We start from the raw sequence: 26,995 nt of genomic DNA, 5'->3' as shown, positions 1-26,995 counted from the left end.
TTTCATGCACAACTCCCAGGGAAGAATTTGATTGGATCTTTGAGGTCACATGCTCCTCTGTGTCCGTCTCTGTGTTCCAGTCAAATGTTCTTCTTTGATCCAGTGTCCAGCCCTGTGATGGGTGACATGATGGATTCTGGTCATCCACTTGACCAGGATTAGGAGATTAATCCTCCTCAAAAGATGGAGGCTAACTCAGTTGACTAAGGTCTCTTTCACTGCCATGAAGTTACAATTATAAAGAAATTGCCGTAGCACTGTAGCACTGTCCTCCCGTTGTTCATCGATTTGCTCGAGCGGGCACCAGTAACTTCTCACAACAAATTGTGAGACTTGTTGTTACTGTTTTTGGCATATCAAATACGTCACGGGTAGCTTGCCAGCCTTTGCTGTGCGGGTGAGATACTCTCAGTAGCTTGCTGGGCTCTCCAAGAGGGGCGGAGGAATCGAACCCGGGTTGGCTGCGTACAAGGCAAATGCCTTCCCCACTGTGCTATTGCTACAGCACAAAGAAATTGCTACCAAAAAATTTTGGAATTTTCTCAATTTGATATTTATAGGGAGCGATAGCACAGCGGTAGGGCGTTTGCCTTACAAGCGGCCAACATGGCCAACCCAAGTTCGATTCCTCTGCCCCTCTCGGAGAGCCCGGCAAGTTACCGAGAGTATCTCGCCCGCACGACAGAGCCTGGCAAGCTACCCGTGACATATTCGATATACCAGACACAGTAACAACAAGTCTCATGATGGAGACGTTACTGGGCCCACTCGAGCAAATTGATGAACAACCGGAGGACCGTGACCATGATCTACAATTTAGTTGAGCTTTCTGAGGTTTCAAATTATAGGACCATGTGCTTTCAACAGAACTCTTTGGTTGAAGAGACTGAGTTCCACAGTCGGAGCTGGTTTAAGTCAAAAGACCATGCCAGCTGCAGAAAGCGCTCTCATTTTCCCTTAGAGACAGGAATGGGGGCATATAACGGAATGCAAGAGAAAGAAATGTTCAAAACATCTAGAAAGATGGCATATCCATGTGGAGGCGGTTTTCTCTTTGTGCTCTCTTCCCCCTTCCTGGGAAGTGGTTGTGAGAGACACACAAACGAATCTCGGAACTGAGCAGCTCTCGGCAGACGTGCCTCTGGACTTTGCATTAGGCCACCTTCGCCGGGCCACCCCAGTGGGGAATGGGTGCTGTCCCTCCGCCTGTTCTCTGGGAAACCTGGTGGCTGTCATCGTCCAGAACTTATTAGGAATGCCAGATATGGGCCGGAAGTGACGACACATGCAGGGCCTCACAGGGAAAGGGGAGGAGTCCCGCTCCTCCCCCACCCCCACGAGACCCCAAGACACAGCCGACAAGCCCTCCTGGCTACTGATTAAGATCCTTAATGGCCACGACCCTAGAGACACACAAATGAATCTCTGAACTGAGCAGCTCTAGACAGGCATGCCTCCAGACTTTGCATTAGGCCACCTTTGCTGGGCCACCTGGAAAGTGGTTGTAACTGGATCCAAGGTGGGAGCCATTTTGGTGCAGTGCTGAATCTCCAGGTTGAACCCTTACAGGAGACTAAGTTTCCTTCTTATTCAACAACTACAAATTTCCCACCCGACCAGGAAAATCTACCACCTGCACTGTTCCACAAGAGAAATATATCTAACTTTGTATCTAACTTTAAGTCATGGTATTTGGGGGTTCAACATCACTTACTTAAATAACATGCTAGGTTTGGGGGAAGTGGATCAGGGGATTGAATGGTATTACCAAAATTTTGTTTGCACCTCTCACTTTTACAAAATATTTTTGCACTCACCGATTTGGTATTTAGTTTTCCTAATGTTTGGGGGACCTAGAGAGAGATTCCAACCCTTGCCATTCCTCTACTCTGAATTGCCCTACCTCTATACACTGCAGGCCCATGGTGTGGGTTTGCCTCTCTCTCTCTCTCTCTCTCTCTCTCTCTCTCTCTCTCTCTCTCTGTCTGTCTTTCTGTGATCTTTCTCTGAGTTCTCCACTCTTGCAGTTCCTAAGCGCCATCCCTCCAGATTGATTCAGTTAAACTTCATTTGTGTAAGTGTAAGCCCTTGCCCCTGAATTCAGTGATTCCGTCAAAATTCATGCCATTGTTTCTTGTTCCTTCATCTTAAGTCATGTCTTCATGCCTGGGAGGAATGCCATATACCAGGCTACACACATGTACTCAGAACAGGGAAGGAGGGATGTCCCCATGAAAACGGTGACCCCTATTGGAAGCAGAAATTCTGAATGCTGAGGAAGCCAACAGAAATGAACGCAATAAATCACACGCTCTGACTACTGAAAACTGAGTTTAAAAAGGGACACTTTTAATGGTTTTGATTATCCATGGCATTGTGGGGCTGGAGAGATGGCTACAGCAATAAATATGCATGCTTTGCATGTAGGAGTACCGGATTGAATCCCTGGCCGTGTAGTCCTCCCTGCTTGCTCCCCCTGTCCCCACCAATCATGCTGGAGGAGTATCTGTGTCTCACCAGATGTAGCCCCCAAGCCAAAACCACACAGACAAACACCAGGAACTGTGCGATTGTGTGGCTTGTTGGGCAGTGTCTGGTTGTGCATGTTGCACACTGCGCAATTCCATAAGCACATTTATAAAGTATCTGTGAATTATTCCCCCACTCCTCCCCTTCTACATTTGCATCAGTGCACGAGGCTATCTGTTCTGTGAAGAGGAGAGCATTGGGCTGTATATCCTACATGCACGTTCATTTGGCTTCATCCCAAACTAATATCGAAAAGCAGATATCGGATTGAGTGTTGGAATTTACTAAATCTCTCACTTCTTTTGCATCTATTTGGATATTTCCAGGTCCGAGGCTAGTTTTCTCTCCCAGTTTAATTATTGATGGATTCTGGTTCTACTCAACTCGAGCAAGGATTACATTTCTCTGACTCAGAACTCTCAGCAATTCTGTTATCTTGGGCCGTTCACATCAAAAATCCTTTCTGTCTGAATTCCTTTCTTGGTTCTTTGTTTCCAAGATACTGTGAATTTGGTCTACAAATGAGGCGCTTCCGCGAATACCTGTTTCATGGCAACCATGGGTGGTTTTGTGCTTTTTTTTTAAGTCCTAAATCTTCAGAGGCAATTATCTAAATGATTTTTGTCGTTCATCCTCTCAGTAAACAATTTTAACTTAAACATCATTTACGTCCAGGGAGACAGAGCTAATGGTACGCTGTTTAAAGAAACCCCCTTCCCCCATATACAAACGCTGTTTGTCTCATTGGTTCTATTTTTCTAGGACACATTCTTGGGTCTTTTTCTTCTTTCAATGACATTCCTCAAGTCAAGGTGACGAAGAGCTAGAGTTCCCAGCCAGAAAGGAAAGATTCCTATAATCTGAGAGCTGAAAGGCTTCTGCAAGTCACCAGGTCAAACAATTGGCCAAATAAATGAACCTTTTCTCAATAGCTCTGGCCAAAGGTCACCCAGTCATGGGTGGATCACACCCGGGGAAGAAAAACTGTCAAATTTCTGACCTGGCTCTGCCTTTTGTGTATAAATCATTAGAGAAAGCTTCCTTGGAAACCAAATAGTAACCTTCTCCCCCGTGCCATCTGCTTGTCAGAAAGGGTTAGGGCAGCGTTTATCAGCCAAGGGGGCATGGGCGGGTGTGTGTGTGTGTGTGGGGGGGGGGGGTGACGCTTGCAAGTCTCCCTTCAATCCTAGCCCCAGGAGACAGGGCAAGCCTCTTCATTCTTCAGGATTAGCACTGGCAGCTTCTGCCTGGTAATTATTACTCTTTGTCTACACTAGCTCGGGTGCCCGGGAAGGCACTACAAGCCTGGGCTCAGCACTCCGATGGCACTTCTCTGGGGCATGAGGCGTGGTGGTTAGCAGGGAGAACTTGCGCCAGGCTCAGGTGGCTTCTGTTTGGTCTTGGTATGGACCGAGGGGCTACAGAGAAAGAACAGGGGAGCTTGGAGGCTTTTTTTTTTTTTAAATTTTATTAGTGAAACACCATGAGGTATAGTTGTAGGCTTACAAATTTTTGTGCTTGGGTTTCGATTATACAATGATCAAATACCCATCCCTCCACCAGTGCCCGTTTTCCACCACCATGGATCCCAGTATCCCTCCCACCCTATCCTCCCCATCCCACCCTGCCTCTGTGGCAAGCCATTCCCTTTTGTTTTCTCTCTCCTTTGGGGCGCTGTGGTCTGCAAAAGAGGCATTGAGTGGCAATCATGTTAGGTCCATAGTCGTAACAGCATGCATCTCCCATCCTGGGAGGATCCTCCCAACACCCTTTACTTGGTGTTCCCTTCTCTATCTGAGCCACCCTTTCCCCTAGAATGCCCGGCTGGCCTCTAAGCCATGGAGTAATCCATGGCTTGAAGGCTTTCGAACTGCCCCCGCTGGAGGAAGCTAGGCTAGATTTGAGGGGGCTGTCTCCGTGCCCCTCCCCAGGAACTTAAACTGGGGCAGAAGACACGGGCTTCCAAGGGGGAAATGTGGCCAACCATCTCACCCAGCTCCGGTGGGTCCTGGATGCCAAGGAAATTGGGGAGACGCAGCTTCAGCCCTTGCCTCCTCCACCAAGGTCAAGGCAAACCATGGCAAGCGCCTCCTCGCCATCGCCTCGAAGACTGGGGCCGCTGGGAGAGGATTTGGGGTCCTAAGAGCAGCCCCCAGAGCGCAACGGGAGCTGAAGCATTGTCTCCGCCATCGCTCAGAGCTGTTGGGGGGTGCTGGGGGTCACGCAGAGCAGAGTGAGGGGCCTGGACAGGTGGGGCCAGGTGGGCGGGAGAGGAGCACAGTCAGGAGAGTCCCCACGGAGGGTTCCAGTGCTCCCCTCTTCTCCCTCTTGTCCTCGCTCTCCTCCTCACTCACGTCTTCCCGCTCTCCCTCCTCCCTTTTCTCTCCTTTCTCTGTTCCCTCCTCCCCCTCTCAGTCCTTCTCTCCCTCCTCCCTGGTCCTCCTGACCTCCTCACTCTCCTCCTCTCCGTCCTCTTGCCTCCTCTTCCCTCCCCTCTTCTCCCTCCTCCTCTCTCCCTTGTCCTCCTCCCTCTGATTCTGCCTTTTCTTCCCCTTCCCTCTCTCCCCTCCTCCCTTCTTCCTCCAGACTTCCTCCTCTCTCCTCTCAGCTCTCCTCCTCCCTCTCTCCTCACTCCTCTCACCCTCTTCCCTCTCTCCTCCCAGTCCTCCTCTCTCCTCTCTCTTCCTCTCTCCTCCCCATCTCCTCCTTTCCTCTCCTCCCTTCCCTCCTCTCTCCCTCTCCCTTGCCTTCTCCTCTCTCCTCCCCCCTCCTCCTCTTCCTCCCTTTCTCCATCTCTTCTTCCTCTTCCTCTCTCCTTCTCCTCTTCCTCCTCTCTCATCTTCCTTCTCTCTCCTCCTCCTCTTCCTCTTCCTCCTGCTGTCCTCCTCTTCCTCCTCCTCCTCTTCATCCTCTTCCTCTCTCATCTTCCTCCTCTTCCTCCTCCTCTTCCTCCTTCTGCTGTCCTACTCTTCCTCTGTCCTCCTCCTCCTCTTCTTCCTCCTCCTCCTCTCCTACTCTTCCTCTTTGTTTCCTCCTCCTCCTCCTCCTCTTCCTCCCTCTCCTTCCTCCTCTCTCTCCTTTCTCCTCTCTCCTCCCCTTCTCCTCTTCCTCTTTCCTTTTCCTCCTTCTCCTCCTCCTCCTCTCTCCTCCTTTCTCCTCCCTCCTCCTCCTCCTCTCCTTCCTCCTCCTCTCCTTCCTCCTCTTCCTCCACCTCTTCCTCCTCCCTCCTTCTTTCTCCTCCCTCCTCCTTTCTCCTCCCTCCTCCTCCTCTCTCCTCTCTCCTCCTTTCTCCTCCCTCCTCCTCCTCCTCTCCTTCCTCCTCCTCTCCTTCCTCCTCCTCTTCCTCCTCCTCCTCCTCCTCCCTCCTTCTTTCTCCTCCCTCCTCCTCCTCCTCCCTCCTTCTTTCTCCTCCCTCCTCCTCCTCCTCCTTTCTCCTCTCTCCTCCTCCTCCTCCTTTTCCTCCTCCTCCTCCTCCTCCTTTCTCCTCCCTCCTCCTCCTCCTTCCTCCTCTCTCCTCCTCCCTCCTCTTCCTCCTCCTCCTCCTCTTCCTCCTCCTCCTCCTCTTCCTCCTCCTCCTTCCCTCCTCCTCCTCCTCCTCCTCTCTCCCTCCTCCTCTCTCCTTTCTCCCCTCTCCTCCCCTCCCCTCCTCCTTACCCTCCTCCTTACCCCCCCCACCTCCTCCCTCCCCTCTCCCCGCCCCCTCCTGTGCCGGGCGGCCGCGCGGGGTCCCGGCGGCGGCGGCGGCTGCTCCTCCTCCGGGCCGGCCGCGGCGGCGTCAGCTGACGCGGGCGCCCCAACCCCGCGGCGCGGCGCTGTGGGCGCGGGGCGAAGTGGCGGCGGCGGCGGCGGCGCGGGCGGCTGGCGGGGCGTCGGGGTGCCGGGGTGCCTGCCTGTCGGGGTGCGGGGTGCCTGCCGGTCGGGGTGCCGCGGGGCCGGGGCCGGGCCAGCGCCTCCCGCAGCCCCGCAACTTGGCCGGGCGGCGCCTCCCCCGCTGGCCGCGCGGGGCGCCGGGCGCGTCCGTGGGTGCGTCTGTCCGTCTGTCCGTCCGGGATGGCGTCCACGTTCAACGACATCGTGAAGCAGGGCTACGTGCGCATCCGGAGCCGGCGCCTGGGGGTGAGTGCGGCCCGCGGCATCCCCCCGGCGGCGGTTCCCGGGACCCGCGGGGTGCGGGGCGGGGGCGCGCGCCGCCGACCCCCGGGGCCCCCACCCAGCCCCCCGCCTCGGCCTCCAACTTAACTTTTCCCGGGCCGGGGAGGGCAAGCTGCGACTCGGCTGCTCCGGGCCGGCGACCCTGGCTGGGACCCCCGGGGCAGGTTTCTGCCCGGCGACAGGGAGACCCGGGTCCCCCCGACTCGTCCCGCGGGGCTTCTGGGGCGAGGGGCCAGGTCCCCTTCTAGGAGTCTGCGTTTGCGCCCAGCTTTTTGCCCAGGGATTTTAGGGGCGACCCGGAGCCGGTGATTGGGGGGCTCAGATTCCATCCATCGGTGTGCAGTGAAGAAAGGAATGAATGGGTCTGGGGGTGTGCGCGCTGTTGTAGGGGCTGCCTCCTCCTTTAACCCCACTTCTCCGCATTGAGCGACTTGAGACCCTCCCCAGGCTGCCCAACAGAGAGGGGACTGGGGTCCTGGGGACCAAGCCTGGGGTCCTGAGGACCCAACCCGGCATCCTGGGGACCAAGTCTGGCGTCCTGGGGACCAAGCCCGGCATCCTGGGGACCAAGTCTGGCGTCCTGGGGACCAAGCCCGGCATCCTGGGGACAAGTCTGGCGTCCTGGGGACCAAGCCCGGCATCCTGGGGACCAAGTCTGGCGTCCTGGAGACCAAGCCCGGCATCCTGGGGACCAAGCCTGGCATCCCAGGGACCCAGCCTCCTCCTGTCTCTTTGCCTCCCTGGCTGTGGTTTTGTCTGTGCGGTGGGTTTGGGTGACAGGGTGGCCGGGCGGGGAGAGTTGGAGTTTGAACGGGGCAAGACTAATCATTCCCTGAGCTGGGCTCAGCCTCCTGGGGGCAGAGTTAGAGCCACACACGAAGGTCTTCGCCCACGAGCGCCGGCACGGCCAGCCTTCTTTCTCTTCCTGGGTCTTGGAGCTTTTTTTTTTTCTGTGCTTGCCAGATTCATTTTACTGAAAATGGCAGGGCTGTGCCTCGGTGGCCGGAGCTCCCTCCCGAGCACAGGGACTGAGCTGATGCTCTGGTGCTTTGCCTCCTCCAGTGTGTGTTTCTCCCCCCTGCTGGTTAGCCTGTTGTAGCAACGAGGTGCTGAGGTGCTCGGTTTGTGTGAACGGATAAATATATAATCAGGGAGAAATGTAACAGAATATACAGCTGCATCGACCCTGCCTTAAGTTTCCTAGATCTTCTCATCAGCACAGGTAGCTGTGGTACTTACCTGAGCAATGTATGCAAAGCAATCACAGGAACTTTTTTTTTTTTTTCTGGAAACCTTCTGGGCCAGCCAGGCGTTGTGATCTTAAAGGGTGCCGAACAACAACAAAAAAAGCCCCACCTTTCTCATTTTAGGTGGTCTTGATCGTCCCAACTGATGAAGCTGATGGGAGATGGGCCTCTCTCTTTCCAAGCATTCCGATAGGAAGGGGGCATGCGTTCTTAATGCAGCGATGTGAATTATTCACCAGGACGGGTATGCGTACCAAACTGTGACACGTGGTGATTTATCTGGAAGACCGGTTACCATACCTCCCCAGGTTCTAGTTATTGAGATGATTGCACTGTGTTATCACATCTGCCACAGTGCAGTCCAGTAGGGCTGCGGTTAGGGGTGGGGGACGGGGGGTCAGTGATCCCCCAGTGAAGCAGGAAGGGAAGGAGTGAAGAGTCTTGTGTACTTCTATTGTACAGACAGCCATGCCAGCGAGCAGTCTACTTTCTTTTTTCCCTTTTTGGGTCACATCCGGCTTTGCACAAGGGTTACTCCTGGCTCATGCACTCAGGAATTACTCCTGGCGGTGCTCAGGGGACCTTCTGGGATGCTGGGACTCGAACCCGGGTTGGCCGTGTGCAAGGCAAATGCCCTCCCCGCTGTGCTATCTCCAGCCCCAAGCAGTCTACTTTCTGAGCATTTATTCATGTTGTCTGTCATGAAGATAGATCTTGGAATTGTTAGTGAATGAGGGCAGTTTTGCTCATGGAGAGAAAAGAACAAAATTCTAATCAAAGACATTTGGTGGCTTGATTTGTTAGTGGAGATGTTATTACCAGGTTATTATTATTTTTTTTAACTATTTAAGAAGTATACTTAGAATGTGATCTCTTGACAGAGATGGGGGATGGTTTTCACGAAACACCAAGAACTTGTTCAGCTGGGTGGGGGTGGGGGGAGGATCTTTCTGGGGGTGTGTGGGGAGGCTCAGTCCCTCTGGCCAAAGTGAGATATGTCCGTGTAGGGTGGCTCTGGACTGCCTGGAGGTGGGCACAGTGTGCAATGTGTGTCAGCTTCAAACAGAGGAGCCATGTTCCCGCGGGGCCCAACGGGCACTTGGTATATGAACAAAGAGGCATCCAGCTCCGAATGAAGTGTGACTACGCCATTCTTCACCCCCTTTCGGAACTAATAGGACACAGTGGTCTTATTAATGGAATCCAGACAAGTGTCTGCGGATTAGAACCATGTTGGGCGGGTTTATAATTAAACAAAAAAAGCAACATTTCATGGTATGCAGCTGCCGTGCCAAGGAATGCGTCCTCGGAGTTTGGAAAAGAGCGAAGAGGACCAGTCCTGCTTCCATTCTCCATTAGCTCTGGCACCCAGGATGCTTCCTGGCCTCGGTTCCCTAGACCGGACAGTGTCCAGTGAAGGAGAGAGTATCTGGAAATGCAACGGGAGCACAATGTTGACTCTGATCAGATCATTTCCTTAACAGTTTCCAAGATGAGTTAGGACTGGTGGAAGATTATAGGTATTTTTGATTTCTTTACCTTGCTCTTGGGCTGGAGCCATAGCATAGCGGGTAGGGCGTTTGCCTTGCATGCGGCTGACCCAGCCGACCCGGGTTCGATTCCTCCAGACGGGTTCGATTCCTCCGACCCTCTCAGAGAGCCCAGCTAGCTACGGAGAGTATCTCGCCCACACGGCAAAGCCTGGCAAGCTACCCGTGACTATTCAATATGCCAAACACAGTAACAACAAGTCTTACAATGGAGACGTTACTGGGCCCGCTGGAGGAAATCGATGAACAACGGGAGGACAGTGCTACAGTGCTACCTTCTGGACACTGAAAAGTGTCCAGAAGCTTAATGTTTCTAGATAGTTTCATTGAATATAGGTTTGTAATTGGGTATATTTCAGTGTTTTTCCCCCGCTCCCCCCCCTCACCACACACACCCACACCCATACACACACACACACACACACCCATACACACACACACACACACACACACACACACACAACCCCCCAACCCCGCCTTCTGCTTTTGAGCAAGAAACATTCTAAGATCAAACCCATTCTAATGGGTTGCAGATAAATGATGACCTTTATCTGGGATCCTAAACAGTTTCGCTGATGAAGTAATGGAATATATCTGGACTTACTTATTTTTCTCCCAACCCCCTAAAATTCAATGAAATGCCAGTCATTTAACTAAAAAAAAAATCTCATTATCTTCACATCTTCATTCCTGAGCTTAATCTCCATTGGCTCATGATGGTTTGGGTCTCTGCCCTGGGGACAGAGTTGGTTCAGGAATGATAATGTTTCTCTTTAGGGGTGAGCAGCTGTCTATAATTATGCGGCTAATCCACAAAAGCACGGAAGAATCATCCTCAGAAGAGACACAGTGCACATCATTAACCTGATGTCCTTCGACAGTCAGAACTGTCTCTTGGTCACTTCCTGTATCTTGGAGAGAATTTTCCCAGCAGCCCTGATCAGAGTGGGATCTCATGCAGGAGCTGAGAATCAGGGCTGTTCTTCACCCATATTCATTCCTGTATTATTTCTGCCTCTGAGTCCCATCCCTCAGCTAACCCACCTCAGATTGGGGCTTCTCAAACCCAATCAATGTATCCAAGCTCTCGGGTTTCACCCAGACTTGCTTCTCCTCAGTCAGCTCTGCAGCCATTAGAAGTCCAACATTTTTGTTGCCCAGGTAAAAAAAAAAAAACCAGTCAAGCAATTAAGCCAGCAGGAGGCAAGCAGCTGGACCTCAGCTGGTCATAGCTCGCCTCTCCTCTCCTATCACCCCATTCCACCGAGCTGTCCGGAGACCTTGTGGGCTGTGTTGGAGATAACGTGGGCTGAGATGGCTCTCCTGCCATCCCACGTGATATTCTGGCCCACTTGTCCCTCATCTCCTACCTGCGGCATTACGGTAACTTCCTGTCCCTGGATGCTTAACCCCCTGATGACTTTTTGTGCAATTCAGTGAAAAGTCCTACAACTGGCTCCTAGATCACAGCTGTGCTGACTCAGAGCGACTCTCCGGCAGTTCCTTCTGCTTCAAAATGCAGTGCCTTCAACTTTCTGCTGGCGGCCTCCCGCACTTCTCTCATTTTGATTCCTTCCCTCCCTCCCTCCCTCCCTCCCTCCCCCCTCCCTCCCTCCCTCCTTTCCTCCCTCCCTCCTCTCCTCCTTCTCCCCCTCCCCTTCCTTCCCTCCCTCTCTCCTCCCTCCTTTCCTCCTCTCCTTCCCTTCTTCCTTCCTTCCTTCCTTCCTTCCTTCCTTCCTTCCTTCCTTCCTAGCTGTGCTCAGGGCTCACTCCTGGCTTGGTACTCAGGGATCCTTCCCAAAAGGGCTTGGGTACCATATGGGTTGCAGCTTTCAGACGTGGGTTGACCTCATGCAAGGCAATAGTACGGTCTCTCTGGTCCCCCATCCGCCTTTCCTCAACTCTTTCCTTTTCATTAAAGTCTTCCAGATGCCTTATTGTATTTCTTCCCTCCTCCGATTTCTTTTCCTTTTTTCTCCTAGACTTAGGAATATCAACCTTTTAGTCTTCGTATGCTTCATTTGTTCTTTGTCCGTACATCTCATATAGCACGTGCAGCTCTGAGGGCTGGGGAATGATTCTCCATCTCAGTTACAGCTGAATCGCGGTATCAGGAAACTCTTCCTCCTTAGCAGGGAGGGGGCTTTGGATAAAGAGGTCTGTTTCTTTTTATGGGGTGGGGACAAACCCAGCAGTGCTCCAGGCTTACTCCTGATTCCGGTACATTTCTAGTGGCACTCAGGGGGCAATGTGCAGTACCAGGAATCAAACCAGGGTCGGCAATATGCAGGGCAAGCACCTTACCCCTCGTCCTATCTCTCCAGGCCTGCACGAGGGGGTTTGCGCTATCATGGTCTCCACTGTCTGGGCACATGTCCTGAGACTGGGCAGCATCCTTGCTTCTTGTTCATTCTCCTCTTCTCAGGAACAATTCACTGCCTGACTCTTGCCTGCAGAGAGTATCCCAGTCTGTTCACAGTCCATCACATTCATATAACAGATTTTGCAGGCGAGAATAATAAACAAGTGACCCTATCACTGATACTGGCTTAAGCACACCAGCTCGGGCAGGAGATGGTGATAAAATCCCAGTTCAGCCCTCCACGAAGGGACTTGTGGTAGTTATCTGACATTGCAAGACATTCCTCTCTGTCAGAAGAGAGTTTCTCGGACGCCTCCTAACTGATGATGTTTGTGGAAGGACTTAGCCCAGTGCTTCCCACAGTGGAAACCAATTCACATTCAAGACAAGTCTCACTCTTGCTTCGGGTCCTGTTAGCGGACATTGGTACTTGGGTGCTGATTTTATTTTCTGCCCTTCCTGTAATAGCACCCATCCTCACCCAACTTGCTGTTTACTTAGGATAACCGAATTAAGATCTGTGAAATAATTAACATACAAACACAGATATCTGTGCATTGATGCATGGCTTACGGGGAGTATTTGCCTTTGTGTAATTTTTAATAATCCTTAGACAAATGGACAAGATATCCAGAACAGAAAAGCTCATATCCATGTCCCTGGGACTTGAGTGACTCCATGGAATGAGGAGGCTTTTCTGTCGTGGGTGTCTTTCTCTTGGGTAACAGAGAATGGATTTGAGAATTAGTTAATGGCTAAATTTAAAGAACTATTTTTTTTTCACTCTTGCATTTCTCTGTTTTACCTGATCTAGTAAACTAAAGAGATTATAAAATTTCATTACAAGGTATTTGGACTGAAAGAAGATTAGCAATCTGAGGACAGGAGTGATAGTACAGTGGGGAGGGCTTTTGCTTTGCACAAGGCTGACCCAGGGTCTATCCCTGGCATCCCATATGCCCCCCCTGAGCACAGCCAGGAGTAATTCCTAAGTTCACAGCCAGGAGTGACCCCTGAGCATTGCCAAGTGTGATACCCCCCCGCCAAAGAAAAGATTAGCAATCTATACCATTTTTATGGTAATATGACAAAATTAGAGTTATAATCCGAGAATCTTGGGAGCAGAAGAATTTTGTACTTATTCTGAATTTACTCAAAATCGGTACAGTCATCCCTTACTATCTGTCGGGGATTGCTCCAGACCTCATGTTTTCAGATATTTGTAGGTGTTCAAGGTGCTTATTTAAAATGTCATGGCACTCTTAGTATCTGTATTGCAAATCATAATGCCCCAAATTAGAAATAGATAGAGAGAGAGTGTAAGAAGAATTGTACCTGCCACAGAGGCATGGAGTGGGATGGGGTGAGGGTGGTAGGAGAGACCCTGGGAACAGTGGTGGTGGAGAATGGGCACTGGTGGAGGGGTGGGTGCTCCAGCATTGTATGACTGAAGCATAATCATGCAAATTTGTCACTGTATCTCACGGTGATTCAATACAACTTATTTTGAAAAAAATGGAGTACTAATATAATCAATCAATCACTGTCACTGTCACTGTCCTCCCATTGTTCATGGATTTGCTCAAGTGGGCCCAGTAACGTCTCCATTTTGAGAGTTGTTGTTACTGTGTTTGGCATATTGAATATGTCATGGGGAGCTTGCCAGGCTTTGCCGCGCGGGCGAGATACTCTCGGTAGCTTGCCGGGCTCTCCGAGAGGGGCAGAGGAATCGAACCCGGCTCGTCCAGGCTGGCTGCGTGCAAGGCAAAAGCCCTACCACTGTGCTATTGCTTCAGCCCATCAATCAATCAATCAATCAATCAATAAAATGGCCTGGCGAGACTGGAGAGTAGCGCAGTGGTAAGGCCTGCACATGGCTTTTCCCTGTCGGAATCTCCAGCACCATGTATGGTTCCCAAGCACTGCCGGGAGTAACCCCTGAGCACAGACGCAGGAATAGCCCCTGAACACCGCTTTATGAGGCTCCCAAAGAAAACAATGGCGTGGTATTTGCATGTTACCTCCAAGTCTTCCTCTCCCTTTAAATCGTGTCTTGTTACTAAGAAACCCTGGAACAGTGCAAATGCTGAGTCACGGTTATTGCTGACAGAACCCGCGGGTCTGTGCAGGTCAGGACAGTCACTGTGGCCTCCTCAGGACAGATTGTGTGTTCGGTACAGTTAGTTGCATTTGCAGAGATGGTTTCCTCGATGGAAACCCAGCAAAGCAGAGAGCTGGCCTCAGTGGTACACACACACACAACACACACACACACACACGCTACATGCATGCACACACATGCACGCACTTATGTACACACACGTGCGCAAACACGTGCACATGTGTACACACGTGTCCACGCACACAAGCATGTACAAATGTGCATCTACACGTGCACAACATGCGTTGCACACATGCACCTATGTGTGAGTTCACGTGTGAGTGCATATACACATGCATGTGCACAACGGATTCAGGCAAACAAAGGCACACAATATGAACACACCCATGCACATGTACACAATGCACACATGGGCACACGTGGCTTCGTGTGCAGACACATGTATGTGCAGATGTGCATGCATACATAGCCCCAGGAAGCACTGCTTTTCTTCTTCAAGATAATGTTTTCGGGGCTGTCTGCACAGTGGGATGAATGAGCAGACCTTCTGTGCAGAGAGTCTGGACCATTTGATCTCGAAAGAAATACGTAAATAGAGCCACCATATCTTCCAGTGACACCTTTCCTTTGCATCTATCTCCCAAATACAGAAAAAAAAATAATTTAAATGGTTGTATGTACAGTTAAAGAGAACTGAAGTACAAAACTGTTTGCAAGGGGGTGGTTGAAAGGAAGGAGCCTTCTGGACTGGTGGGGGAGGGAGGCAGGCGCCCCAGTGATGGGGCAGAGTTGGAGTTATGTACCTGCAAAACCGTTATTGCCAGTATTATAAATCCCAACACTTAAATTGATAAAGATAAAAATTGAAGAAAGAAGAAACAAACAAAAATAAATGAGTGGCCTCTGCCTTCTCTCTGATGGTTCTGATGGCAGAGGCTGGCACAGGACCTGCACGCTTCAGCTGTGATGCTTGTGGAGGGCCACGCTCTTTGCAATGTGCTCCCAGGGAACCCCAAAAGTTGGACCGCTGTGTCAGTGCCTGGTGCACGTGAGCAAGGCTGGGCGCCAACTCTTTTATTATTATTATTATTGGGCTGAAACGATAGCACAGCGGGTAGGGTGTTTGCCTTGCATGTGGCTGACCAGGCTTTGATTCCTTTGCCCCTCTTGGAGAGCCTGGCAAGCTACCGAGAGTATCTCGCCCACATGGCAAAGCTTGGAAAGCTCCCTGTGATGTATTCGATATGCCAAAAACAGTAAAAACAAGTCTCACAGTTTGTTGTGAGACGTTACTCGTGCCCTCTCGAGCAAATCCATGAACAACGGGAGGACAGTGCTACAGTGCTATTACTACTACTACTACTACTACTACTACTACTACTACTACTATTTTGCTTTTTGGGGTCACACCTGGTGATGTACAGGGGTTACTCATGGCTCTACACTCAGGAATTACTCCTGGCGGTGCTTGAGGGGCCATATGGGATGCTGGGAATCAAACACAGGTCGGTAGCGTGCAAACACTCTACCACCCGCTGTGCTATAGCTCCAGCCTGGAGGCCCCAACTCTTGACCTCACACTTGTGAAGTGGGCGTACTCCCTGTCACCTAGCCCTGGCCCCTGTGACACTTGTAGAGTTGTTCCTCCTGCTTTCTTCCTCTCTGCAGCCCTACCATCCTGAATCCCACTCATCAATTTCCATGTCTATCACTTTAATCATTTCAAGGATATTATATAAATGCAACCGTATAGTATATAACCTTTCAGTATTTTTTCTTTTTATTACTTATTTATTTAAGCTCCCCGTGGCGTATTGGATATGCCAAAACCAGTAACAACAAGTCTCACAATTGGAGACGTTACTGGTGCTTGCTCGAGCAAATCGATGAACAATGGGAGGACAGTGTTACAGTGCTACTTATTTATCCGGGTGAGGGAGGGGCACACTTGGCAATGCTCAGGGTTTCCCCCTCCCCCCCATCTGCACTCAGGAATTTCTCTTGTCAGTGTATGGAGCACCATATGGGATGTTGGGGATCAAACCCAGGCAAGCCACATGCAAGGCAAGTGCCTACTTGCTGTATTACCGCTCCTGCTCCAATATTTTTTCTTTTAAATTCAATATAAGTCTTCAGAAATCCAAGTTGTCCTGAGTATTGAGGGCTGAGTTCCCAGGTTGAAGGCTCCTGGCCTGTTTCGAGTTGGGGCTGTTCCAAAGGCAGACGATAGGGACGTGGGCGTTCTGGGTATTGTGTGTACATGAGTTTTCATACCTCCAGGTAAGTGCTTGGGAGCGTTAAGTGCCGGGTGATCCTGTTGTTGCACGGTTTGGGGGTAGTTGCTCTTTTCCAAGAAGCTGCCAGTTTTAAATAATACACAGTGTTTGCCGATTTCTCTTCATGCCAGCCAGATCTGCTGATTTTGTTGCTTTGCATCCTTGCCAGAGTTGCCATCCATTTGGGGTGCGGTCACCCGTTTTATTTTAAGCGTCTGATGTGTGTGAATTGATACCGAGACGTGGCTGGAATTGGCGTTCCCTTCACTGCGGGAGATATTGAGTGCCATTTAAGTCTCTCGTTTGCCATTTCCGTCTGTGCTTCAGAAAATGCCTGTTCTTCTCTTCTGACTACTTTCTGCGTGCATTTTTTCCCCCCTCTGTTGCACTTGGAGCGCTGTGATGTGTTCTAGGTAGGAATCATTTTCGAGGCTCGTGGTTTGCAAGTATTTTCTCTGTTTGTAGATTTCCTTCTTCCTCTGACAAGATCTTTTATAAAGCAGGTTTTTATTTTGATTAAGTGCAATTTAGTCCTTCTTCCGATAGCTGCATTTGGTGCTAGTACTTTGCACAATCTGGGGTCCCAAAGTTTGCTTCATATTTCCCCCCAATATGTCTTAGTGTCTGTCTTAATATTTTGCCCTTTACATTTAGGTCCATGCGTTATTTTGAACACTACGTGTGTGTGTGTGTGTGTGTGTGTGTGTGTGTGTGTATGCGTGTGTGCGTGCGCGCACATGCCTTTGAGATCAAGGTTTGTTTTCCACTTTGGCTCTTCTGTGATTCCTATACTCCTTGTTAAAAGATTGCATTCCAGCATGATCCATTCTGCTCTCTTGTTTCCAGTACCCCTGTGTGTATGCAGTGTGCTACGTATTTCTACGTTTGCCATACAGTGAGTCTGTTCGTCGATTGCCTCAAGCAGGCCTCAGTAACGTCTCCTTCATCCTAGCCCTGAGATTTTAAAAAGTGCCATATTCAAGGCTCTTTCAGGGTTAGAAGAATAAGACCCATCATTGTTACTGGTATTTGGCATATTGGGTACTCCACGGGGAGTTTGCCAGACTGTCGTGTTGGCCGGTAACATTTGGTAACCTGCCAGGTTGTCCAAAGTAAGAAGGAGACAATAAGATGTCGGGTTTTATAGTCTCTGGATCTTGGTCGTTGATGGGATTACATGGTGCTGGGGATCAGATGGTGGGTGTGACCCCTGCCTACTGGAAGATGGAGGATCTGGGTGGAGGATGCTCAGCCCCAATCCGAGCAGGCTTGGAGGTCTCAGCCCAGGACCCGCATGCCTTTGTTCCTCTGTCGGTACCTTCATGCATGTGGAGAGTGGTCTCAGCATGGTAGTGGCTGGTTCTGGAAGTCTTCGGCTGCCAGAGCTCTGTTTGGGGTGGGGAGGGAAACTCAACCCGCCCCCCTCCAAGGGTGCCCAGTGAGGACAGCCAGGCGCGGGGGCAGGAGACAATGAGTCTGAAAAAAGATAAATTCTTCTTCCTCTTCATTTTCAAAATTGTTTCACCTATTCATGTTTCTTTTGTCTTTTGGTACAGACTTTTGACAGCTACTAGAGAAATCTTGTTGGATCTCTCTGTCTCTCCCAATAATTGAGTTGATACCTACTTATTTCCATGGTGAAAAGAGAATGCATTTGAAATTCACTTCAGATTGGCTCTCAAATGACCACTTACCGTGGCAGTGAAAAAATTGCTTACGCTTCTTGAAACTCAGCTTCGTTCTATGCAAACAATGAGGAGAGTAATACACTTCTTAGAAAAGATAAGTGTATCAAACTGCTCACTCTGGCTCTGAGTCAAAGTCGGCACTTAATGGATGGTGAGAATGTTGATCACTCCTGGTTGCGAGATTCAAGGATGTTTGTTGTTCATTGTCTGTCAGAACCATAGACTGGAAGAAATCAACTCTGTCATTTTTCAGCACAACTGTCATGGCTTTGGAATGAAAAATGGGTGGCATTTCACTTGCTGTTAACCTTAGCCGTGGAGTTTTGTAATATTGGCTATTTTTAGGCATCACTGATGAAACCCTTCCACATTGTTGAATTAACTATATTAACAAAATGGGCAGTCTTTTGATGAAAAAATTGACCCCTACATTTTTGCCTGTTTCTTGTAGCACATCCCCAATGTGAAAATTATGTGTCTTGAGATGTAGTTTAGAACGGTAAACAATATTAAAACATAAGGGGAGATGCTACATTTTATTCAGTTTATCACAAGAGCTTATGACTAAGGGTTGGCTTTAAATGGAGAGATGAGGACTCCGGGGCACCCTTGTGGTATCAATATTGTTTTATTGTATTCATTAACTTTTAATTGTATTAAATTTTACATTTACCTTCAAGTGATACTGATTTTCCATTAAGATAAGAATGTGTAGCTTCCTCTTTAAATAAGCTTGTTTAATTTAAGAAGTGAAGTAATTTAATAGCTAATTGACTCCTGGCATGAGCGTTGCCAAGCCCTGGCAGCAAACAGTTGAGGTGGTAGGAAGGACTCAGACATCGAAAAAACCAAGTTCTAATGGGAGCCCAAGTTTACCCGAAGTGGGGAACATTTAGGGCCAACCATTGTACTGATCCTTTAAAAGGAGCCTTTCTTGCTAAAAAAGGAGCTTCTAGCTTTATGTAACGTGACTTTCTATAGAAATATCTATAAAATTGAGCCCTTGGGTCTGGAGCAATAGCACAGCTGGTAGGACATTTGCCTTGCACGCTACCAACCCGAGTTCGATTCCCAGCATCCCATATGGTCCCCCGAGCACCTCCAGGAGTAATTCCTGATGGCAGAGCCAGGAGTAGCCCTGTGCATTGCCGGGTGTGACCCAAAAACTGAATAAATAAATAAATAAATAAATAGATAAATAAAATGGAGCCCTAAGCAAACAAACCTCATTTGTGTGGTACCTTCCGCCATGGAAACTTCCATCTCCTGACTCTGAGAGCCCCAGAATGAGTGTGTCACTGCTCCTGATCCCAGTGACATGTCTCAGTTCTTCCCAAGGCCTTACCTTGCCTCCCTTTTATTTATACGTGCAATGGCTACGTTAGTAGCTAGCAGGACATTAAGTGAAAGGAGTGGCTCAGATTAAAATGCGAGCTCAAGGTTTTTTCCTTCATATAAGTTTCATTGTTTAGGGGCTGGATTGATAGTACAGTGGGTAGGGCGTTTGCCTTGCATGCAGCCAACCCGGGTTCGATTCCCAGCATCCCATATGGTCCCCCAAGCACCGTCAGGAGTAATTTCTGAGGGCAAGGCCAGGAGTAACCCTTCTGCATCTCTGGGTGTGGTCCAAAAAGCCAAAAAAAAAAAAAACTTCATTGTTTAGGGAAGCACTTCAAATCTTAAAAATGCATTTTGCATTTTGTTATCTTAGGACCACATAGTAACACAAATTTTATTTCAAAGATATTTACAAAATTATTCCTAGCAGAACTGACCATTTCTTCATGTTTCTGTTTACCAGTATGTGATACTTTCTGTTTATCAATATGTGATATCAGAACCTGCAGAAGATTAGCTTTTTCAGCCTGGGATTTATTCTACCAACCACAGCCCCAAATCATGGTGTGACGTTGCTCCTGATTCTCCATTGCCCATTAATTCAAATGCAAAGTAGTTGCCAAGCAAAGTCTAAAGGGAACATTCCAGTAGTTAACCCTGGAGATGTCTAGTCCATTGAATCTTGTCTTCTCCATTACTAGCTGATTCTTTTCTTTTTGATTTTTCTCCTGCTTGGTGCCCTCTTGGTCTTCAGATTTTAGCTTTATATTTCCTGCTGCAGAACCTCACCACATAGAAAGAAAGTCTGAGGGAACACCAAATAAAGGGTGATTGGAGGATCCTCCCAGGATGGGAGATGCATGTTGAAAGTAGACTATAGACCAAACATGATTGCCACTCAATGTTTCTTTTGCAAACCACAACACCCAAAAGGAGAGAGAGAACAAAAGGGAATGCCCTGCCACAGAGGCAGGGTGGGATGGGAGGGATGGGGGTGGGAGGGTTACTGGGATCCATGGTGATGGAAAATGGGCACTGGTGGAGGGATGGGTGTTTGATCATTGTATAACTGAAACCCAAGCACAAAAACTTGTAAGTCTACAACTGTACCTCATGGTGTTTCACTAATAAAAATTAAAAAAAAAAGAAAGAAAGTCTGTCCTTTTCCTTTAGACATCACCCAATTTGAGTATGCGTAAGATTTTTTTAAATGATAGTTTTCTAATTTTTGTGCCAGAGTTGTTGATTTCTTGGGTATATTGTGTCTCTTGGGTATATTGTGCATTTTGGGTGTACTAACTGAAGAAGTGGGGTACAAGAAAGATAAAGCCAGAAACATCAAATAAAAAAATCAAATAAAATTATATTTGTACTTGTTCAACTTAAAACTATAAAACCTAGCTCCCAGAACCGCGCGGCTGCATTTGCAGCCGCGCAACATCTTATTATGACATCTTGTTATCTCATTCCTACTTTGGACAACCTGGCAGGCTACCGAATGTAACCTGCCCACATGGCAGAGTCTGGCAAACTCCCCGTGGCGTACCCAATATGCCAAATACCAGTAACAATGATGGGTCTCATTCTCCTAAAGAGCCTTGAATATAGCACTTTTTAAAAAATCTCAGGGCTAGGATGAAGGAGACGTTACTGGGGCCTGCTCGAGGCAATCGACAAATAACAGGATGGTCATCGTGATTCGTGATTGTGTCTCTATATGATAGGCCACTCTGTAAGTTCTACAAGATCAAAGATCCCTTATCTCATAGTAGATGCTCAGTATTTACTGAGTGATTCTCTTGCTTCAGGTCAGAGTAATGAAATGGACTATTCAGGCAGAAGATAACAAAAAAAAATTTATGTAGACCACCTCTTATTTTTCTATAGATCCTATTCTGGAGTGATAGAATGTTCTAGAATGCCGCAGAAATGCTGCTGGTGAGTGGTCTGCAAAGGCAGTATAAGGGAATATAGAAAGTAATGCTGGAGGTCTGGATTGACCCCTTTACATTTTATTTTCTTTAATTGTTTGGTGGTGGTTGGGCCAGACCTAGTGGTGCTGAGGACCAAATCCTAACCTTTTCCTCTAGAGTGACCCTTAATGGTTGCTGGGGCAACATTCATAAACAGTGTTGGGGATCGAACTCGAGTTGATCATATACAAGGCAAGAGCCTTAATTCTTGTGTGATCTCTCCAGTACTTGATGTTTTTTTCTTTTTTTTCTTCTATTTTTTTTTTTTTTTTGCTTTTTAGGTCACATTCAGCGATGCTCAGGGGTTACTCCTGGCTCTGCACTCAGGAATTACTCCTGGTGGTGCTTGGGGGACCATATGGGATGCTGGGGATGGGACCCAGGTCAGCCACGTGCAAGGCAAACACCCTACCTGCTGTACTGTTGCTCCGACCCCTATATTTTTGTTTTTTTTTAGTATTCCAACACCCGTTCCTCCACCAGTGTACATTTCCCAGCGTCACAGATGGTGCCTATTAAAAAAACTCAAAAAACTCAAGGACACTGGTGGACACTCAAAGAAAAGGCCCTTGAGTCTTTTAATAGGCGCCACCCAGGGGGATTGAACTCAAGACCTCACACCTGAGTATATACAGTGCATGACCCACATCCCTATTTGATTTTTTGAAAGAGGAATAGGTAGACCTGGTGGATACTTCGAAGGTGCATATTTATGCAGTGGCCAGTAAGATCTCCTTCCATTCTTATCCCTGAGACTTCCATCCTCCAGAAAACCACTATGAACAGAAAAGTCTTATTATTAGAGGTCGAGCTGTGTGCGTGTCTGTGTAATTCACGCGTGCGCATACACACAGAACACACAATCACATTCTCTTCTCAGTTACTAAGATCCTAAGTCTTGTTTAAGTCACATAGCCACCGCCCCATGCCATTTCTCATCTCGCCCACTGACAGAAATTGCTGAATAAATTCTTCCAAGTGAGACTCACTCTCCCAAAGAAATCCCATGTATGATTTTATCTTGGAGGACAGGATGGTCCCCACCCTGTAGGAGTGGAGAAGGTCCATTTCCTCTGCTCTGCCTCGTGCTTGAAGAACTTTTCTAGACAAATCTGACAGCTGAAAGATGCACCCTGTGCCTGACGGGCGCCTGGATTCCTGACAGTTTTATAATTAGACCCTTTCCAGTTTTGTGCTAGTGTTTTTTTTTTCCTTTTAAGAGTGATATTTACTCAGCTTTAAAAAGCAGTTATTAGCGGAAGAATTTGGAAACGCGTCAAAGGTTGTTGACTTTCTTAAAAAGCACCTTTCCCAGGAGAGAGTCCATAGGTGCCTTTGCCCCAGAAGACGTGATGTATGGTTGAATGCTACTGTGGCAGTGTGTGTTTGTGGCGTGCTAAAAATAAAACCAAATAATGGGAGACAGGGTCAGCCCCGATAGGGTGAAAGGTGTTCGTCGAATCAAATCAATGCCCAATTATGAAGCTTCCCCAGGGTTTTATTAACTCGGTTGCTTTGCAAGGTGCTTTGGGGAATCTAGCAGGGAGCTGGGGGGGGGGGGGAGAGATAAAGGGAATCGGTGAGTGTATAATCAGGCAGGATCTCTGAGCATTTCCTTTCGTATCTCCCAGATATTAACTGGAGCGATAGCACAGCGGGTAGGGCGTTCGCCTTACAAGCAGCCAACATGGCCGACCCGAGTTCGATTCCTCCGCCCCTCTCGGAGAGCCCGGCAAGCTACCGAGAGTATTCGATATGCCAGACACAGTAACAACAAAGTCTCCAATGGAGACGTTACTGGGCCCACTCGAGCAATGGGAGGGCCTTTACCTTTCTCGGAGAGCCCGGCAAGCTACCGAGAGTATTCGATATGCCAGACACAGTAACAACAAAGTCTCCAATGGAGACGTTACTGGGCCCGCTCGAGCAAATCGACGATCAACGGGAGGGCCTTTACCTTTTACCTTTACCTTATCTCCCAGATTAGGGGCCATGAGTTCAGAGCTGTGAGTATTTTCTTTTTCTTTTGGGGGCCACCCCTGAAGGTGTTCAGAGCTAGGAGTACCTGGCTCTGCACTCAGAGATCATTCCTAGTGGTGCTCTCACAGGACCATATGGCATTCTGGGGATTGAACCCAGGTCGACCACGTGCAAGGCTTTACCCACTGAACTATTTCTCCCGCCCCTGTGAGTTTCTTTTCTTTGCTCTCTTGGGTCTGGTGAGTCTCCCAGTTCCCTGTGCGTCAGAGGACCAAGTGTCCTTCCTACACCCCTTCAACTGCAGAGGAGCCCTGCCAAGCCCTGCACGGGCTGTGACTGGATCAGCTTGGGGAAACGCTTGGATTTGAACCTCAGGTCCCACGAGCTCCTTCAAGAGATCTTTTGTCTGATGCCAGGATCGTTTTTCACAGCCGTGCTGATTTTCTTGATCTTGGATGGGGGGAAAGGGGTTGAGTTGGTCCCCTGTTTGTGTGATGGGCTGAATTCTTGGAGATCAACACAGTGCCCAGGCTCTCATCACAACATCAAAGTGAGACCCCCAAAGCCTCACCTGGTGCAAGGCACATGGTTAGGGAACAGACGGGACCTCAGCTGAGAACATGGACCCGTACCCCTCACTGTCCCTGACCTCCAGTCCCAGAAGTTCTGTGGGATTCTGCCATGTGGTTTTCATGGGGAGCCCTTGGGTGTGCCCTCTGTGTCAGTGAACCCTGGAGGGGAGGAGAAAACTGGCTGGGAGAAGGGCCAACGTTCAAGGCATCCTGCTCTGGGCCTGAGCATGCCGGAAGTGCTCCTGCCTCAGCTTCCGCTCAGCAGGACCTGGTTCATTCACACTCTGCATCTGAGAGGATGTGTTTCCCGGGAGACTGCCGGGCCTAGACAGATGGGCTGGGATTCTCCCCCCACCCTGCCCCGCCTCTCTGATCTCCATGCTGCCCACTGGGGTGTAGCAGCCTCAGCCAGACACTTGCAGCACCTTCTTGCAGGGGTACGAGGAGATGGCCCCAGGACTGAGCACTGGCTTTGCATGCACAAAACCCCAGTTTCACCCCCAGCACCACTTGGCTACAGATCACTGCCTCCCCCTCGAGCACTGAGCTGGGAGTCGCTCCTGAGCACTGCTGGGTGTTCCCCCCATCCCCCAACAAACAAGCTATCAAGCAAACCCTGAATCGGCTTCCTGGCCACTCTGCGGGCCTTCCACAGAGAGCCCCAGACGGTGGACATTTATGAACAGCCATGTGTTTTGCCCGATCGGCCGCAGGTGCATTTCCTCTGCATTTTATTTGGTTGTCTCAGAACTAATATGGATCTTTATCTCATAAAATAGTTTGGTGGCTTCTTTCATTACGTTGGTAAAATACTCTTGTCTTTTTTATAGTGAGTGATTTTGAGGGAGGACGGGAGCCGGTAGATTGTGTTTCATTGTCATTTGGGAGGGACGAGCTCTGGATGCGGATGGGGGACAAGATGAAACTTGCATATTCCTGTCACTTTTCATGCTTACAAGGCCTGATTGTGGTGCTTTTTCCTGCAAACCTATTTATAGTGTCATGGAAGCAGACTTCTGGTTCTAGCCTGAGGTAGCCTGAGGAAAGGAAATGCTTTTGTCTGTGTTTTTTGTTTGGTTTGTGTTGTGTTGTCTTGATTTGGGGCTTGGGGGCCACACCCCGCCATGCTCAGGTTTGACTCCTGAGTCTATGTTCAGAGATCACCCCTGGGGGCTGGAGTGATAGCACAGCAGGTAAGGTGTTTGCCTTGCAAGAGGCCAACCTGGGTTCAACTCCCAGCATCCCATATGGCCCCCGGAGCACCGCCAGGAGTAATTCTCAAGTGCAGAGCCAGGAGTAACCCCTGTGCATCACAGGGTGTGACCCAAAAAGAAAAAAAATAGAGTGTAGCAGTAAAACTAAATAATGAGAAAAGGAATTTTTTTTCATAATAGTTGTTTTTGCTTTTTGGGTCACACCCGGCGATGCTCAGGAGTTACTCCTGGTGGTGCTCAGGGGACCCTATGGGATGCTGGGAATCGAACCCGGGTCGCTCGCGTGCAAGGCAAATGCCCAACCCGCTGTAGGGCGTTTATTTTTGTAAATAAATGGCCACCTTTACATTTATTTTTGTAAATAAAATAAATATTATTTACATTTATTTTTGTAAATAAAATAAATATTTATTTACATTTATTTTTGTAAATAAATGGCCACCTTTCAATCCTTCTCAACCACCAAATCAATCAGACAGCAACAATGTGAGTTGAAGTAGAGCAGGTAAATAACTCAAATTATTTTATGATTATAATATTAGTAATAATAGCACAATAATCTGAAACCTGAAGTTATTAAATGTTTGTGTTCTTGTCAATGGGCCAGAGTGATAGCATAGCAGGTAGGGCATTCGCCTTGCATGTAGCCGACCCTGGTTTGATTCCTCCACCCCTCTCAGAGAGCCCAGCAAGGTACCAAGAGTATTCTGCCTGCACGGAAAAGCCTGGCAAACTTCCTGTGATGTACTCGATGTGCTAAAAACAGTAACAAGTCTCACAATGGAGATGTTATTGGTGCCCCCTTGAGCAAATCGATGAACGAGGGGATGACATTGCTACAGTGCTACAGTACTTGTCAATAGACTAGTATGCCCAATTATGCGGTAACTAGTAGAAAATGGTCACAAATAAATCAGAAATGAGCAAATGAAACTTTTCCTTTTTAACATGCTAAGAAACATATATACATATTATGTATTTCAGGATTGATTTTTTTTTTTGTAGATTTACAATTTGTTGTGCTTGGGTTTCGATTACACAATGATCAAATACCCATCCCTCCACCAGTGCCCATTTTCTACCACCATGGATAATATCCCTCCCACCCCCATCCCTCCCATCTCACCCTGCCTCTGTGTCAGGGCAATCTCTTGTGTTCTCTCTCTCAAAAAGGAATTTTTTAAAAAGCAATTTATTTATTCTGGAATCTCCCCTGGTGGTACTCGGGAGACCATATGGGATGCTGGGAATCAAACCCAGGTCAGCCTCGTGCAAGGCAAATGCCCTACCCACTGTGCTATCACTCCAGCCCCAGGGATTTTTAAGTTGGGTTGAATATAGGCTCTCTGAGATCACCCCGGCAGTGCTCTGGGGACCATATGTGGTGGTGGGGATGGAATGAACTGGGTTCACTGCATGCAAGGCCAGAGCCCTCCATGCTCTGGTATGTCTCTGACCTCTTGTCTAAGCATTTGGTTCCAGTTTTGTTCTGAATAGGACGTTTAATCCTCAAGTAGTTCACAAATAGTAGACAACTGCCTTTTTTTCTCCTACATGTCCATTTCACTGGGTGACAGAAATTCTGGGGAACGTTTGTAAATAGAATTAGGGGAGTAAGGCTGACTGGCAGATGTTTTGAGATTGAATCAAGATTGAGAAAGTACATTTCCTGAGGCCTCTGGACTTACCTTTTAATGAGATTGAGTCTTTCCTTTGGCACTGGAAAAGTTCTTTATCATACAGAAAGGTTTTTCTAACGTTAAACCCATTGCAGAGAGATGGATAAGATGTGTGTGGAGGAAAGTGGTTGTTTTCCTGGAGTTTAATGCTGTGTTTGGTTTTACAGAGATAGATGAAGTTGAATGTCTCAGAGAGGAAAAAAGTACTTTTGCTAGACTAATCACTATAATATGAGCTCAAAGAATGTGCCAGTTTCCTGCAAGTTAAAGCCATGCATTTCAGGGAATTTGTAGCCATGATTATAGCTGGGCA

At 48.6% G+C, this 26,995-nt stretch overlaps 1 protein-coding gene across 1 annotated transcript in view; it reads left to right on the top strand.

Annotated features, from left to right (window-relative positions):
• Window positions 1–6,549: 6,549 nt before the first annotated feature.
• Window positions 6,550–26,995, top strand: part of DOK5 (docking protein 5) — a 153,506-nt gene continuing 133,060 nt past the window's right edge. Inside the window, exon 1 of the mRNA XM_056107450.1 lies at window positions 6,550–6,645. Within this exon, the coding sequence (XP_055963425.1) occupies window positions 6,580–6,645 (66 nt within the window). The 5' untranslated portion in view covers window positions 6,550–6,579. The remainder of the gene's footprint in view (window positions 6,646–26,995) is intronic.

This window comes from Sorex fumeus, unplaced genomic scaffold, assembly GCF_029834395.1.
Source record: "Sorex fumeus unplaced genomic scaffold, SorFum_2.1 ptg000166l, whole genome shotgun sequence".
NCBI classification, from domain to species: domain Eukaryota; kingdom Metazoa; phylum Chordata; class Mammalia; order Eulipotyphla; family Soricidae; genus Sorex; species Sorex fumeus.
Note: the sequence above shows the minus strand (reverse complement) of the source record. Positions and strands in the feature narration are given on the sequence as shown.